Here is an 18,459-nt window from a genome sequence, read left to right as displayed (position 1 = left end):
TACTTTGATTCTCAGCTTGTCAATTAACTTTGTTTAATACTCTGTTCAGGGTCTCCCACTTTGTGTTTAAGCACTAATGCTCAGCAAAGGTTCAAATTCTATAAATAGCTGTATCTGCATACACAAGCTGTTAAAAGCTTTAGATGTGTGTCAGAACTGTTTTTTCCACATTATTCTGTGGATTTTTTTCTGAAGCCTGAAAATATATTTTCAAGCTCCCTTTAACTGTAAGTAATGAGTAGGTTATTGAGTTCAGAAGTACGTGGAATATTGAGTGAGAAAAGGGCATGAGGCCAAAGAAGGAGGCTGAATCTGAAAGAAAGAGTATTCAGTTTGTTTCTTTATACAGATATCTCCCTACTACTCTCTTCTTCACTTTGATTTACAGGGGCCTTACAAATTGGATGTCAAAACTGCTGGAGTCTTTGAGAATACCCTAACACCTCTGAAAATGAATCTCTCAGGTTTTGGGAAGTCTGAACATTTTGAGTCATGGTAATTTAGCTAGCAGTTATGTCTCCTCGGCAATATCTATATCATGAGATAGGAGAAGAATAGGAAAAAGAAACAAAACATAACAAACAAACAAAACAACAAGAACAAAAAAACACAGTATAGTTCTTCACTGCTTTTTCAAAAATTTCCATGATGGTTGACAGCTTTTCCAGGGTTGTGCACATGCAGGGAGAGTTCAGGACTCCTTTGGAGTACTGCTTAGAACCATGGCCTAAATTATAAATTTGTTCATAACTTCCCTATTGAACTGTGACAGAGGCTTAAGCAAAAGCTAGGGCAGCAGCATCCTCTAAGTGTATCATTCTTTTTCACAAGGAAAGATGTTTATGACCCCTTTTTCTTTTTTTCTACCTGATTCCAGCAAGCAGTGCCAGCTTGTTCTGAGGCCATTTAAGTAGATTATAAATATTATTACCCAAGCTCTGAAATACCCCCCTGCACATTACATTATTTCAAATATTTTAATCCTTTAATCTGTACACTATGTGACATCTGGTTAGTTATCTGACATAATAATTCATGTTGACTGTGTGTATCGTTATGTGTCATATGAGAGAAGTGCCAAGTAGTCGTAGTGAGATGAGGATTTAGTTAAATGCCCATGAGGCAGTGCCTTGGATCAAGGGAGACCTACCTGCATGTGGCATATGACCAACCTACCACCAGTGCAGCTGTATAAATTCCTTGTGTGAGTGTAATGATATCCTCAGATAAGCACCAAACAGAACTGGAGGGACAAGATAAACTACTAGAACCCAAGTTACAGAAGCACATTAATATTTACTTGATATCTCTTCATATCCTCTAGTCAGTGTGACAGATGTAGCTGTGTTTTAAGACATTATAATTCGTTGAAAAATGGGAAAAGGAGGCTTTACCTCCCTCCCCTCCCTGGTAATATCAGATGTTCACTCTCTATATCGGTGGGAGGAGGAGAGCCAAGTGCTGGTGGGAGAAGAAGGCAATTATTCCAGAGCCTCCTGATGGGCATGTGCTTCTTCCTTCCAGCTTCTCTGCTTTGGCCATGAGCTGAGGACTCATGGGACATGGACCAGATTGAAAAAGTAGAAGCAGACAGATGGTTATTTGTAGTCATCATGTAAATGTAAATCCTATAAAAATGTTTTCTTTCGAAGGGCCTGGAAGCTTTTGAGGTGAAAAGCAGGATTAAGACATGGTTATCTAGCCTAGAATAATTTTAACCCCACCACCTTTCCTCCCACCCCATAAACGTTGTTTTATCTCTGGCTCCTTTAAACACATTGCCAGAACCTCAGTCAAGGAAATTAATTTGGTTTCCACATAATTCTCTGAGTTTACAAGCATTGGTTTGCTTTGGCCTGGATTTAGGTCTAAGCTGGCAGGTGCTGGTGAGCAGTTGTCATGATAGCAGGAATTTCTTTTTGTCTTTTTTCCTAACTCTGGCAGTGCCTGGCCTGGAAGCATTTATCTTGCTGCTGCTGTTGCTAGATGTCATTGCTTTGTATTACTGCCTTCATGAATACCTGTAAGTGAGCATGCAGGGTTTTGCATCCCTTAAAGACTGATGTGACAGTTCACAAACATCTATCTTGTTTGAGCAGCACCAGCCTTGTTAGAACTACAAAGAGACTTATCAAACTTTAATAAACTTTTGTCCATAGCACCATCATCAGCTGTATGTGTGACCTAGCTGTCCTTTCCTAAGCGGTAGCCTCCCAGTGCCTTCCCAAGAAGCAAAGCCTGGGAGCCTTGTGCAGCTCCAAGGCCATGTGTGGCTGAGCACGAGGGATTCAGCACTGCCACCAGCCTGGTGGAGGGAAGCAGGGGCCAGGCCGTAAGCTCTCTGTCTCTTTGGTGTCCTTCATTAAATGTACACTGAGGCCAAGCGTTAATGTTGGATTACAGCAAAAAAGTACGTGATGTGAAGAGGGGGAGCCTAATGGCGGCGTTTCACCTCTTGCGATGAATTTTTAAAAAGCCCTGAGGAGGGCTGGCTTTGAGAGGGAACAAAAGCCTCTTGCCAGTGTCGGGAGAGGGAATCTGCTCAGGCATGCTAGCAGTTATTTGGAAGCGTATGGCAATTGTGGATAATTGGCTGAGGAATACTGTGCAGCTCCCAACCATTTTTTCTGTTTTCACAGATGATTGTGCTATTAGATATGGTGAATGCACTAAGCTGTGCTGCAACTTTTCCATTTACCCTCCTAATATGTGTGAGCTCTGCTTCCTGTTCATGCTCCCTCCTTCTGTTGCTTTCTGTGTTGCTGAGGTCTGCTGCAGTGCCAGGACAGCTGAGCATGCCATCCAGCACCCCCAAATCTCCTCTATCATGAGCCCTTGCACGTCACATGGGGTAACATTTGGATGTGCTGGAGTAGCTGCACTGATCAGATTAATCTGTGCTTTGTATTGGTGTTGTTACATTCTGTTAAAGGCACTGAGGCAGAGAAATGGCAGCCTATGCCCTCTAATCTTTACCTTATTGGGTTTTGTTTTGTTCTGTTTTGTATTCTTTTCCTTCCTTTACCTGGCTTTTTGTTTTTATTCTCTCTAAACTCAATGTTCCCTCCTTTTCTTCTCTGTTTTGTTTTCTCTCTGTAGTCCACACATTTTCTCTCTTTCTCTTTCTACCTCAACTTTATTTTTACCTATTTCATTTTTCTCACACAATATTATTTGTTTTTCTCCAAAACGCAGAGTACTATAGATGGAAATATTGAGACATATCTATCCAAGTTTTGTGTATGTGTTGAGGAACACAGCAAAGTTAAATAAACACTGTAGTGTTAATTTTGTCTTCCATCAAGTCACATTTGCAGTAGGACTTGAGTAAAGGAATGTTATAAAATCAAATCACCTCTTAGCTTCATATTCTGCAGCTGATTAGAACCTTGCACAGTTGCAAGAATGATTCAGGGGAAGTGAGAGTAATTTGCTGTGTATCACACCAAGAAACTCTGTTCTTCAGCTTTATGTAGCATTCAAGGAAAATGATTTCCTTGGTATTGTTGCCAAGAGTTAGGAGTAGGAATGATAAAGTCATTGTGGTGTTGGAACTGCTGATTTTCTGGGGGATTTTCCACTAATGAATTTGCACTGGAGTTCTGCAATTATATAAAAAGTCAAACCAATATAAATAAATATTATTTTTCGTGGTATGATAGCAGAAGAAGTTCATGTTTCCTATTTGCCAATTGTGTGAAAGAGAGCATATCACACCTAGAACTACTTTTTTTTTTTTTTTTTCCTGTGTAGCATAATACCAGAGACACATGAAAGTGCTTCCCAAAATAGGTGCTTTTGTAAGACCTTTTTTTTCCCTCATTCTTTCCCTGAGGCTGCTGAGGTATCAGCTTTCTTAGCTTTGTTTGAAAAATGGTGTAATGCAAAATCATAGAATCATGGATTGAATCATGAATGGATTGAGTTAGAATACACATTACAGATCATCCAGTTTCAACCTTCCTGCATAGGCAGGTTGCCACCCACTAGATCAGGCTGCCCAGGTCCCCTTCTAACCTGGCACTGAACACCTCCAGGGATGGGGCATCCACAGCTTCTCTGGGCAGCCTGTGCCTATGCCTCACCACCCTCTGAGTAAAAAATTTCCTCCTAATATATAATCAAGATATCCCCTCTTTTAGTTTAAAGCCATTCCCCCTTGTCCTATCACTATCAGATCACACAAAAAAAGTCAGTCTTCTTCCTGTTTATAAATTCCTTTGCGCTACTGGAAGGCTGCAATGAGATCTCTCCTGGGCCTCCTCCAGGCTGAATAGGCCCAGGTCCCCAAGCCTTTTCTCTGAAGGAGAGATGCAGCCCACCATCTTTAGCATACTACTTCTGTGTTGTGCATTTCGTAAGGTTATTCTATTTGATCTTGAAGCACTATAAATTCTACTTCTGTCAGTTTGGTTATTGGAAATCAAAAGTATTGGAGTGTTTGGTATTAATCAGAAATATTTTGGAGCTGAGTCTTAAATTATCTGTTGGAAAATATGTATCTATTGGGTATGTTACTTGAGAATAATGAGTTCTTGCCAGAGTTACATCCATTTCCAACTGTGTCAATTTTATTTTATGCTTGAAAGCAAGGTGTAAATATTCACCTTCTTACTGTTAGGAAAGGAATTAGCTGCCAATTACTTCCCTCCTTCCTCTGGGATCTGTCTGTGTATCCCAAAATGTAGAACAGTGTGTTACCTTGTATGTCATTTTGAGTGCCACCTTTACACAGGTTACTCACATCAGCCGATTCCGAGACCAGTTCTTCTATGTATTGATCATATTTTCTTGTGGCTTATTACAGAACAGAAAAATATTCACTTCCAAATGTTAAAATGGGGCACATTTTATTAATATTGAAAGCAGTAAATTATCTCTGCTTATGAGATGAGAATAAGCAATTTCTGCTGAACTCTTCCTGACTTGCTCCTTCACTAAGATACGGTGTTTTCTAATTTCTCAGAGGGCTCTGTTTCCATTAAGGGCAAGAACTGTTTAAAAGCTGTAATGAAAGCCTTACATAGCTGAAATTCATGGAGATGAAATGCCCTAAATTCTATTTCAGCAGTTCATTTAGAGAAATTTTCAGTTTTATGTTTATAAGAATGTCGATTAACCTACAGACTAGGATACATGTGGAAGAATAACGATGAAATGGATATCACTGTAATATACCGAAGCCAGCTAGTTGTACCTAATCCTTCTTTATAGGAGTACGAGTTATGTGAGAAGCTAACATGCACTGCCTAATTTAAATTTCCAGCAGCTTGGTAATTTAAATGTTCTTTCCTTTCAGTGTTGTGAGACAACAGTAGTCAAAGTTGCAAAAGTATTAAGAACAAAAAGAACCCCAACCTACTACTTTTACAGGGGGTATTGCTTCCTATAAGGGATAGTGATCCTTTTGTTAAGGGTAAAAAGACTAATGGGTGCTACAGATCTTTTATTTTCTTCCCTCTCATACAAGGATGTCACTTCAACTAACATTTTCTTCTCTCCCTCATTTACTACATTAGTGCTACGAGATGACTTCCGCCAAAACCCTACAGATGTTGTAGTGGCAGCTGGAGAACCTGCAATACTGGAGTGTCAGCCACCTCGTGGACACCCTGAGCCTACCATCTACTGGAAAAAAGATAAAGTCCGTATTGATGACAGGGAAGAGCGGATCAGTGTGAGTACATTGCAGATGGTTGTTTATAGGCATGAAGCTTGCATTAAAAGCTCAGCAGCTGAGCACAGGAGACTGTCTTTGGGTTTTTCTGTGTACCTGATCATATACACCACTGTAATGGAGACCAGAAACTGCTTGGCTTTGAAGTCACAGACTTGGAAAAGGACAGGCTTTTGGGATTTGCTGTGCTGAGTCTGGGGTATGACAGACAGAGGAGTGATGAGTTCCAAAACTGCAGAGACAGGGAAAAGTAAATCTAAACATACTCATCATTCCCATAGCAACTTGTTATTATACTTGTGAGTTTTCCTCTGTTTGTTCCTTCCGATTTGTGTGTCCAGCTTGAACTTCCTGAGGCTTGCTTTGTGCAACAGTTATAACTGAGTCCTGTTAGAGCAGGAAATTTGATTGTGTGAAGTACTCTGTTAGATGTGAGCTGTCCCACTTTGGAACTCAGTGGATGCCTTTGACAAGTTTGGCCTTACATTTTCTTGACCTCAGTTCTCTGTAAAATGAGAACAATGTCAGACCCTATATAAGAAAGGTGTATTAAAGATGAAACCAGTCATATCAAAGAGGTACACAGATGTTCTATATGAAAAAAAAAATAACCAAAACAGTAACTGAGGATTACATTAGTAAGCTAAAATTTAGTATAAAAATTGGGCTGTATATTCTAAAGAAAGGCTGAAATTATATTCTAAAGTTTAATTGTTCCTAAATAGGAATACATAGTGAGTGAATGAGTAATGATGGCATTTTTGTAATGGTTCCCTTTGTGTACTGAGTGAAAAAGGATCCAGCACAGAGATTTAACCTATCATGTGAATGGAAATGATTCCATGCTATGTGCAAACCGGTGGGACAAATTAAGGATACATGGACATCTTTAATTCCTATTATTTTTTTTTAATATTAAGCTTTTTACTATTGATATTAATTTAATAGAGGTTTTTTATTATTATTATTTATTTATTTATTTATTGTTGTTGTTGTTGTTGTATACGGTGATATGTAATTCATCCAGTGCTGACCTTATTCAATGTAGAAGTACTGTTAGGAAACTTATTCATTGTTTTGGACATCTAGAAATGGTATTTCTAGATGAACAATCTAAGTAGTTGCTATCTATGGTATTATGGGCCAGATCATATACTCAAGGATCGAGGATGAATGGAAAGTGGCAGAGAAGTGTGTGTCACTCCCTGACTCTTAAGTTTCTTTGGCTATTATTCCTAGCTCATTTTGAAGCACTACATTCATGTTCTAACACTTACTGTGATTTCGTAGCCTGCAAATTTGTTATTTTATTTATTTAATCTACCCCGCTCTTTCACTCTACAAACATCTTTTGCTTCTGTAGCCAGGAAAATATTAAGCTTTATGGGAGTGAGGTGAATTCTCAATTTGGGCTAGATTCAGTCTGTTTGCATCAAAGAAAAGAGAAAATCTGTCTTTATCAGCAAACAAGAAAACTGTTCAGGCAACAGTAACAATAAAATGAACTGGCCAAGTAAAACTAAGTGAAACTGTGTTTTTCTTAAGAGAGATGTCAAGAGTGCTTTACATATCATCTTGCGAAAATTAGAAGCATGCTGCATTGGCAAAGAAGCAGCAAGCAATGATAGTCTTTGAAAAATAAACCATCTAAGTAGAATCAAAGGGAAAAAAAAAAACACATTTAAAATCAATCAGTAAGATAAAATGTGTTCTAGATCATTTTTAAAATATTTAAAGGCGTGGGATTATTATTTTGTAGCCTTACATTTATTTACAAATGGAATATTTAAATGCCTTAATTGTGGATCTTGCTTGCCTAAGTAGTTTTTTTTCCGATATCTTCTGTTTATGTGAATTTTAAAATATATTTCTTGTTTTGAGACAGATACGTGGTGGGAAGCTAATGATCTCCAACACACGAAAAAGTGATGCTGGCATGTACACTTGCGTTGGAACCAACATGGTGGGGGAACGAGACAGTGATCCAGCAGAGCTGACTGTCTTTGGTAAAGCTACTCTAGCTTTTGTTTCTATTTCACTAGAAATGTTATATATTGAATTGATCTAGGTGACTCATCAGAACATGAGACAAAATTAGGTTAGCAGAATGGAATAAAATTGCTGGAGCTGCATTTTCAGCTACTGGTTTCAGTGGCTACAATTTAACATTATGGAGTGATGATCATCCAAGATTTTCCTTCTAAGCAGATTGCTTAAATTTCTTTGGAGGTCCTTAGTTTTATGCACATGCTTAGAAATGGTAATACAGGAAAATAATACTTTTCCTTTCTAATTTGCCAAATGTAATTTAGCCACTTCTAATACAGCTGACAGCACCTACTTAACAGAGGTTTGGACTAGCATTGCCTATTTAAATAATTACTTATTCATGTGAAATCAAACCTTTGGAGGAAAGCACAAAAGAGCTCAGTGGACCAGTAAAATGTCATTAGAGAAAATCCGAGATCAACTTTTTGAATATATAGTGATATTTCTGTCGTTTGTCTTTTAAAGGACAAAAAGAACCTTTTCATCCTGAAAACCAAGGGCATTATTTTGGGTTTTGGTGTTGCTAAATGAGTCAAAAATGGATAGGAGGGAGTCCAGAGATAGAATATAGTAATACTGATCTTAGACCTGGGTGCATCCTGCTAACAACTGAATAAGAAGCAAAGTCATTAAATCCTGCTGTGGTACATCCTGTAGTCATGACATTTCTATTTACCAGTAGCTGTGATTCTGTAGGAATCAGTCAAGACATCTTAAGCAAACAAAAGAAAATCAATAAAGAAAACGCCTTCACTGCTAAAAGAAATAATTACATACATACAAAAAAGAAATACTCTTAGTGCTCCTTCCTACTACACCTCCTTAATAAAATACTGAAATTCAAAAGAAGAATGCTTGTAATTCTAGTAAGACTTTCCAGAGATACCTAAGCTACTTTGTAGGGTAGGTACTCCTAATTTGGTCATGTAATACCTAATATGGTGCACTAGAAAACAAAACTACAGATATTACTGTTTGTGTCTGCATATATATATATATACGGTTCAGCATTTTTATCCATCATAAAAGATATATTGTGGGTCTCACTAAAGAACACAAAAAATTTCTGCTCGACAAGATTTGTGAGTGACTTGAGGATTTGCTGTTCTCTGATATTACAAGGCAGTGAAGGCTTCCACTCTACTTATTTTGTCACATATTCATGGAAGCATATGACTTAAAAACAGAAATAGTATACCTTGCAAAAAATACAGAAAGGATATCCATTACATTATCATGTCCTTCACAGACAATCTGTTGGGGTTGTGCCATTATATAGATGTTAAAGACACAACATGGCATATCTTCTTCATCAGTTTAAGTGCTAATAATCGCTGGTATTATTCCCTGTGGATAGCAAGTACATTGCGATCCTGAACTACAAAGCCTTAAGAAATCCTTAAGAAACTAATTTGTTAAACACCACTGAGCTGTGGGAATAAAAATTATGAAACATGCATGTAATCTTATATCATACAGAGCTACGAAAAATGTTAGGTTTTTCTTTATATGTAAAATATAACTTGGTCAACTACAATATTCTGATTTTTGGACAGACTTTAGTAATAGTAATCAATTCATAAAATACAATCTAAGTCTATTTTGTGAATACAGAACAAAATTAACAATTAATGAAATTAAAAGCTTTTTTAGTGTTTTACTGTGCTAGTCTGTTTAAAAAAGAAACAGTATTTAAAATTCACTTCCCATATGGTATCTTCCTATATAAAATTCCTCTTGTGTTTAGGTATTCCCTTCCTGTCTTCCTTTTTCCTATGAACTGCATGCGGGAAGAAGTTGTACTGCTCGACTTATGATCTGTTTGACAAGATCATTCAACTCTCATATGCCCATTCCCTGGCTGCCACATAGCCCTGAAACCCTGTGTTGGCATATTGGGCTCACTGTATAGATGTGTCCAGGTTAATTCTGGTCCACTCTATTCAAAAGAAGATGACCTGGCTTTGTCTTCCATCAGCAGAACAGATGTACTCCTCTCCCATAGTACAGCCAGCAGATCCTGCATGGGGGCATGCGTGCATAAGTGCTCTGGAGAGCATTACTCATGATGTTTACAGGAAGCAATGTATCTACTGGAGACAGTTCAATCAGTCTAGACAATAAATGCTGATTAGCAGATTGATATTATTGTTTTTTAGTTTAGTTTTATTTTTATTTGCATGCTTTTGTCGATGTTGTTTGTTTTAATAACAAACCCAGAAAAACCTTTCCATACAGTGAGGGCAGCCTTAAAAAGCACTCTTCTCTGTCGGAAATTTCACACTAGGTCACAAGGCTTTCCAGGATTCAGCCATTTGTTACTTTTGGCTCTGCAAGTTTTTCTGCAATACCTGAAGTTAATTTTGGCATATAACTTCTGACAGATCTCTGGCTTCCTGTGCAGTAAATTTAGCTTGAGGCATTGCCTGTGGAAAAACTGAGTCAGTATGCTGGTAACTGGAAGCCCAATGGGAACAGCATGGAAGCCTAGCCTAAAAGATTACACTTTTCCTGAGTTAAACATAAGAAAAAGTAAAAAGGGCAATAAAACCCTTGAAAAGAAATAGGAGGAGAAAATAAGTTTCCCATATGCAGAATATATCCACTCGGATGAGTACCCATTCAATAACCTTTACTGAGAGACTTTTGAGGATAATGCCTGTATGGCTCCCACAAAACAAGTCATTTTTTCTCCAATCCCATATGCAGAGGAAACACAGTTTTCAACATTTAGGCCCTCACCTGGGATGAGGATGTTCAAGCATTCTGTTAGGATTGAAAGATTGCTGATTGTTAAGATTGCATTTCTTTTATTCCCAAGATACTATTCTTCAACAAGCAAATTTTATATTTTCCTTTCAAAGGAAAATATAAAACAGATCATGTAAGAAGAGCTTCCTAAAATTATTCCTGTGTTTGAGTAGTGACAGCAATAGCATTAGATTTTGTTAGTCTCCTATTCCACAGTTGCTTGGTTTTGCCTTTGTGATGCCGCAACATGTAATCTTGGAGTATAGCATGGATACAGATTCTGTCAGACCTCGAGGTGGCTTTTAAAGAGAGTTAATAACTAATCCATCAATCCTCACATTCACAAAAAGAGGCAACATAGCACTTTATTACTATGGACACATTTTTTAAATGCCAAATTCAGAAGCATGATACAAATTAGGCTGCTCTGTATTGGGGTTCATCGCCTTTGGCTGAACAAAATTCAAGCAAGATGAAAAACAGAAACAATTTCATTTCAATTTGTAAGAAAGCTAGGTTTATAAACACATAATGTGGAACTAGAAATTAAATAAAGCAATAATTACTGTTTAAGTTAGCCTTTTACAATTTTATCATACTCTCACACTGTTCTCATGTAAGTTTTCAGAATAGTTTAACTATTTCAGACTCCTTTTCGTTCCTTTGGACTTTAAATGTATGTTTGAAGAGAATGTACAAAGATATATCTTGTATATTGATTCTGAAGCTCAGTGAAATCAATGAAAGCCTTAATATATCAACTTCAAGAGGCTAGCACCAGGCAGTGAAAAGAAGAGAGTTATATTTAGAATAACCTCAAAAGAATATAAACTGTTATTAATAAGAGTATGAAAATATCTTAAAAGATATGTCAATTTAGACATATTAAAGATTGTTTTGTGTTAATCTTTGATTTTAGCTTTGGTACCCAAACCTTTCTTCAGCTAATAAGGTCCTGTGGGATGAAGAGGTACTTTCTTCTGATGCTTGAAGAAATATTTGCATTTGATGTTCTCTTGATATTATCAGACTGAAACAGATACCATAGTTCCAGCAAGAGTATGCTGTGATGACAAGACGTTAGAAGAAGAAATCCAAAAATCCCTTAATGAAGACATTGTGCCCCATTTTTCTTTCCTGAATTCTGACTATATGGAAGGCCCTAGCAGAATCTTGTCACATCATATCTTGCAAATTAGTCCCAAAAGATTTCCCAGCCATGTGGAAAACCTGCCTAAATCAAGTTTACATTCACAGTTCAAGACAGAGATGTTAGTAGTGTGTACTTTGTCTTTCAGAGCTTAACTCTTCCTGTTTTTCTTCAAATCCGTAATACTTCCCATTTGCAGCATGCTTGTGGCAGTTTGTAAAGAAGCACTGTGGCTTTGCAGTATTTGTTATCCATTGGTACTAATAAGGTGCAATAGGATGATACAATAGTTAAAAAGCGTTTGATCAAACTCCAGATTTTGTATTTATGGTCAGTAAAAACGATCCCTGCAATTAACACCTTGTTAAATGTATGCAACAGGAGGAAAACAATGAGTTGAAAAAAAATAATTTTAGTTAATTTGCAAGCAGCTCCTACTGTGCTCTGTACCCTCATTGTGCAAGCTCATTGCATATTGCCTAGCGCAAAAGTGTGCAATGTCTACATAAGTGCTTATTTTTCAAACACAAAAAGTGCCTAAAAAATGGTAATAGAAGGATATCTCCAAATAGTAAAACGTGATGTTGCAACTGTATTTTCATTTGTTTGGCTGGCATCCTAGCATGCTGTCTTCTTCCTCATCTTCATTTTTGGCAGAAAGGTTTACTTCATACAGCTCATGTTGCAGGTAATGAAATATCTACATTATTGATAGCATTTTGAATTGAAACTTTCTTCCAGTCATCTAATTTTTCTTTCTTTCCTCTGCATCAGAACACTAAGGTGAAAAAATGTTGTGGATATTTTGTTTTTGTTTTTTAATTATTTACTATTAAATCCCTCCCCAGAATCATCGTTTTAACTCATGTTCTATTACTTCTTTATAGAACAGGAGAATATTTTCAAAAAATGATTCCTTCTCTCCAGCAAGGGAGAAAACAGTTTTAAATCAGATTGAGTCTTCGCATTATGGAGACCATCAAATCTTTCACTGTAGCAGTTGCCTCAGCAGACAAAATATATTAAGGTAGTTAGGATCATGTTAATTAGATTGAGATCCCATATATGGCTGTCTGACTTTTTGAGGAACTGAGAAAGGGTAATAATACAACTGAAGGTCATCCGAATCTCTCTAATATAGTGTGATATGCCAACCTGTTGTTAAATGGAGGAGAAATTGAGTTCTGGGGTTTCCCTGTGTCAGCACCCAAAGCAAGGAAGAATTATTTTATGTTTCTGGCTTGACTCAATTCTGTGATTTTCTTCCAGTGCATATCTCAAGCACTGCAACATAATGTAGGTGTCTAGATTGCAGTAACAATCCCCTTTTATAACTGCAAGTGAAGTTTATTCTGAAGTTAGAAAGGACACTCCAATAGTAGTACAACTCTTTGACATGACATAACCATGGCCTATTTTATAGCTCTCTTCAAAGATTTTTAATATTTTTCAGAGAAAGCCCAGAAAGTAGGTACTTTATTTACCCACTAAAAACTTATAAAATAACTCTATTAAAAGTTTTATATATGTTTATGTTTTTAATTTATTACCTTCTGTTTTGCAAATATATTATATTTTGAAAGCCTTTGACAGAGTAACAATGTCTGTTTATACCACAAGGCTTTATTTATGGGCAAACCATTTCAAAAGAAAAAAAAAATAAATCATGGTATATTTTCTCAGGTTTGCCTCTGAAACTGTATTTGACATGGCTGTGCAAAGATACATTTTCTATTTAGCATGCTCAGGCCAGCAGTACTCTGTCTCCTGAGAGATTAACGTTGTAAGCAAGTTATGCAGGTGACTCAAATCCAGTTAATCTCACATAAAGAATGTTAATTGCATTAGCAATGGCATTCACTCTGATCACTTTATAGCTGTATAATTAGCAATTGGATGTATTCAAGGCATTGTCTGAATGATACAAAAACAGGAAACAACATGAGAGAGAACTTGTTCTCTGAATCATACTGTGAAAAATCTAGAGATAATGGAAAAATGGAAATAGCTGTTATTGTTATTTGCATGTCATTGATAACTGTGATCTGTACTTACAAAGCTATTTATTTTCTAGCAAATTCATAACTATTTTGGAAAATGCAATTTTTAAGAACCTGATATGAAACTTTTGTTATATACTCCTAAATTGTCTTGATGTGGAATCAAGTGATTTACATAATGATCTTTTGGCCATTTACTGCTTCATCAGCAGAGTTCTCTTCAAAATGTGATAGGGATTTATTATCTCGTCTCCTGTATAGAAGAATTTATAGCCACAAGTAGCGGTTTCATAAGTATGCAAGTCTTAGTTTCTTGGCTGTTTACAGGCAGCTTTTCTACACATGATCAACTATCATTTCTGTGTGCAGATCAAGCAAACATAGAGGTACATGCAGAGTTATTATGTTCAAAGCTAACCAAATTTGAATCACCTATAAGGGTGTTTATTAGGATCTAATTTCTTGGTTAATGATCACAGAATCACAGAATGGCCTGGGTTGGAAGGGACCTCAAGGATCAAGAATCTCCAACCCCCCTGCCAGGCAGGGCCACCAACCTCCCCATTTACTAGACCAGGTTGCCCAGGGCTCCATCCAACCTGGCCTTGAACACTTCCAGGGACGGGGCATCTACAACCTCTCTGGGTAGCCCGTTCCAGCACCTCACCACTCTCCTGGTAAAGAACTTCCCCCTAACATCCAACCTAAATCTTCCCTCTTTCAACTTAAAACCGTTCCCCCTTGTCCTGCTGGTATCTACCCTTTCAAAGAGTTTACTCCTCTCCTGTTTATAGGCTCCCTTCAGGTACTGAAAGGCTGCCATGAGGTCACCCCGCAGCCTTCTCTTCTCCAGGCTGAATAAGCCCAGCTCCCTCAGCCTGTCTTCGTAGGGGAGGTGCTCCAGCCCCCTGATCATCCTCGTGGCCCTCTGGACCCTCTCCAACAGCTCTCTGTCTTTCTTGTACTTGGGGCTCCATACCTGGACACAGTACTCTACGTGGGGCCTCACAAGAGCAGAGTAGAGAGGGACAATCACCTCCCTGTCCCTGCTGGCCACCCCTCTCATGATGGAGCCCAGGATACCATTTGCTTTCCGAGCTGCAAGAGCACACTGCTGGCTCATGTTCAGTTTGTCATCCATCAGGCTCCCCAGGTCCTTCTCTGCAGAGCTGCTCTCAAGGACTGCACCTTCCAGTCTGTATAGATGCCTGGGGTTCCCCTGGCCCAAGTGCAAAACCCTGCACTTTGCCGTGTTGAACCTCATTAGGTTGACCCAGGCCCACCTTTCAAGTCTGTCAAGGTCCCTCTGAATGGCATCTCTTCCTTCCTCCGTGTCAACCACACCACTGAGCTTGGTGTCATTAGCAAATTTGCTGAGGGTGCACTCGATTCCATCATTGATGTCATTGATAAAGATGTTAAAGAGCGCTGATCCCAAGACAGAGCCCTGGGGGACTGTGCTTGTTACCAGCCTCCACCTGGACATGGAACCATTGATCACCACCCTCTGTCTGCGGCCTTTCAACCAATTTCTTATCCAATGAGTGGTCCACCCATCACTTCCACATCCCTCCAATTTGAATATAAGGATGTGGTGGGGGACCATGTCAAAGGCCTTGGTCAAGTCCAGGTAAATGACATCGGTCGCCTTCCCCTCATCCACCAATGCTGTCACTCCATCATAGAAGGCCACAAGATTGGTTAAGCATGACCTCTTCCTGGTGAAGCCGTGCTGGCTGTCTCGGATCACGCTCTCATTCCTCATGTGATCGAGCACGTCATCCAGGAGGATCTGTTCCATGATCTTCTCAGGCACGGAGGTGAGACTCACCAGCCTGTAGTTCCCCAGGTCCTCCTTGCTCCCTTTCTTGTAAATGGGTGTCACGTAACCCTTCCTCCAGTCATCTGGGACCTCTCCCGACAGCCACGACTTCTCAAATATGATGGAGAGCGGCTTGGCAACCACCTCAGCCAGCTCCTTCAGAACCCTGGGATGCACGCCATCCAGCCCCAGAGACTTGTACTCATCCAGTCTCATGGGGCGGTCTTGGACTTGCTCTGTCCTTACTGTGGGAGGGGATTTACCCCCCTGGTCCCCTCCTAGAAGCTTGGGGGTGCAGGGCTCAGGGACGTGAGAAAGACTAGAATCCTGGCCACCAGTGAAGACTGAGGCAAAGAACTCATTCAGTACCTCAGCTTTCTCTTTGTCCATTGAAGCCAGTTCTCCTTTTAAATTTACTAAAGAAAGTACACCCGTTTTGGCCTGTCTCTTCTGGCCAATGTACCTATAGAATGTCTTCTTACTATTTTTCACATCCCTCGCCAAGTTCAGTTCTACCTGCGCCTTGGCTTTCCTGATCCTACGTCTGCAAGTCCGGACAGCATCCCTGTACTCTTCCTAGGTGACACGCCCTTGTTTCCAGAGCTTGCACGCACCTTTCTTTGCCCTCAGTGTGCCCAGCAGGTCCTTGCCGAGCCATGCCGGTTTCCTATCTCATCTGCCCACTTTCTTATTCAGAGGGATGGAGACCTCTTGTGCTTTTAGGAGGGCATCCTTAAGATCCAGCTATTAGAGGGTTTTGTGGTGGTGTGGTGATGGTGTTTGTAATTGCTGCCTCTGTTAGCACAGATCAGTGGTAATGGGGGGAAGGTGAAGTCTTATCAGCACACTGGAGTATCTGTTATGATGTACCTCACTAGCTTTGTGCTTTGAACATTTTTAGAAGCATCTCTTGACATCATCTCTTGAAATACAAATACCAAAAGGTAGAAGGTATTTTTTTGCAAGCTAAGGCAAATGTGTGACTGAGCTCTTTTAGGTGAGTAGTTGTGGAGAAAAACTTACAGAAAGTTTATTTAACATATTCCCTTTTTGATGCATGTCTTCACAGATAGGCCAAGTGCATTGCTTAGTGCTAAGGCAGACAGCCAATGCTTTTGCTTCTTTGACCAGTTCAAATGTTTGTCAGACTAAAATGACTGAATCAAAAATTTTCCATGATTGATGTCTACTTTAGTTGATTTTTATTTTTGTTGCTTTTTAATTTTCGTAGAATCAGAGAATCATTTGAGTTGGAAGAGATCTTTAAAAGTCATCTATTCCAACTCCCCTGCAATGAACAGGGACACCTACAGGTAGATCAGGTTTCTCAGAGCCATCTAGCCTTATCTTGAAGATCTCCAAGGGCAGGGCTTCCAACACATCTCCGGACAACCTGCTCCACTGCTTCACTACTCTTAAGATATTTTTTTTTTTCCTTATATCCACGCTAATTCTCCCCTCTTTTAGGAAATCATTTCTCCCAGTCCTGTCATCATAAAACTTGCTGTAGTGTCTGCCCACTTTTTTAAAAAAGTCCTCCTGTAGATATTGAAAGGTCCTCCCAGAGCCTTCTCTTTGCCAGTCTGATCAGCCCCAACTCTCTCAGACTGTCCTCACAGGGGAGGTGTTCCATCACTTGGGTAATTTTTGTGGCTGTCCTCTGAACATGCTCCAACAGGTCCATGTATCCCCTGCATCGAGCACCCCACATCTAGATGCAGTACTCAAGGTGAGGTTTCACCAGCGCAGAATAGAGGGACAGAATCACCTCCCTCAGCCTCCCGGCCATGCTTTTTTTGATGCGACCCAGGATACATATGGTTGGCTTTCTGGGCTGTGAGGGCACATTGCTGGCTTTCCATTCAGTACACCCAGGTCCTTTTCAGCAGGGCTGTGTCTCTATCCTTTGTACTGATAGCGAGGGTTGCTGTAACCCAGCTGTAAGACCTGAAACTCATATGATTCACCTTGGCCAGCTGTTCAATCCTTCTAGGTCTCTTTGAATGGTATCCCATCCCTCTGGTGTGTTGACCACACCACACGGTTGCTGTCATCCACAAACTTGCTGAGGAAGCTCTCAGTTCTACTGTTGATGTTATTAATGAAGATATTAAAGAGCACTGGTCCCAGTACTGAGGGATGCTACTTGTCACTGATCTCTGTCTGAACACTGAACCACTGATCACCCCTCTCTGGGTACATTCTCAACCAGTTCCTCATTAATCAAATGGTCCACCCCTCAAATCAGTATCTTTTCAGTTTGGAGAGAAGGATGTCTGGCTGAAGTCCAGCCAGATGACATCACTGACTTTTTCCTTGTCCATTGATGCGGATACACAGTCACAGAAGGCCACTAGTTTGGACTGGCAGGACTTGTTCTTGGTTGCCGTACTGATTGTTCCGTAACACCTCTCTCTCTTCCACGTGCCTTAGCATAGCTTCCAGGAGGATCTTTCCCAAGGATCCATGATTTTTCCCAGCATAGAGGTGAGGCATTCTTTCTACATCCATGTGTCTGAATGCTACTGCAAGCTTCAGGCACAGGATATAGAACAAAGAGGAACAAGAAGTGGGAGAACAGGAATGGCTTGGGAGAAACAGGAAGAACATAGTCTGCCCCTTAGTCATGTTATTATCTCTAACACATGGAAAAGTGCTGTTGATTCTTGAATGTGTCTGTTGTTCTGCTGACAAAATATATTTTTCTCTGCCTTTAGGTAACTCTGTTTGTATTATGGAATTCTTATGTGATGCTGTGTCACTGATATAAATAACTATTAACAGGTTTTTTTTAGTATTCCTTATTTTCTGCCTTACTATTTCAGTTTGTAAAAGTGGTTCACATTTTATCAGATGCAGGTGAATTCAATGGAAGCTGAGCTTTGAACATATAAAATGAATGCTAAATTCTCAAGAAAAAATAAAGTGACAGTTTTGTGTCTCAAATTAGGCATGAAAGTTTAGCAGATTTTTTTTTACCTTGCTTTCTTAGATCTCTATCACACCCCTC

The 18,459-nt window shown here is 39.3% G+C and overlaps 1 protein-coding gene across 12 annotated transcripts in view; it reads left to right on the top strand.

Annotated features, from left to right (window-relative positions):
• ROBO2 (roundabout guidance receptor 2) overlaps positions 1–18,459 on the top strand; it is a 461,934-nt gene that overhangs the window by 294,223 nt on the left and 149,252 nt on the right. For all 12 annotated transcript variants that reach the window (XM_040649984.2, XM_040649974.2, XM_040649960.2 and 9 more), the window contains exons 3-4: positions 5,520–5,677; positions 7,563–7,683. In XM_040649984.2, the coding sequence (XP_040505918.1) occupies positions 5,520–5,677; positions 7,563–7,683 (279 nt within the window). The remainder of the gene's footprint in view (positions 1–5,519; positions 5,678–7,562; positions 7,684–18,459) is intronic.

Source organism: Gallus gallus, chromosome 1 (genome assembly GCF_016699485.2).
Source record: "Gallus gallus isolate bGalGal1 chromosome 1, bGalGal1.mat.broiler.GRCg7b, whole genome shotgun sequence".
In the NCBI taxonomy this organism is placed as follows: Eukaryota; Metazoa; Chordata; class Aves; order Galliformes; family Phasianidae; genus Gallus; species Gallus gallus.
Note: the sequence above shows the minus strand (reverse complement) of the source record. Positions and strands in the feature narration are given on the sequence as shown.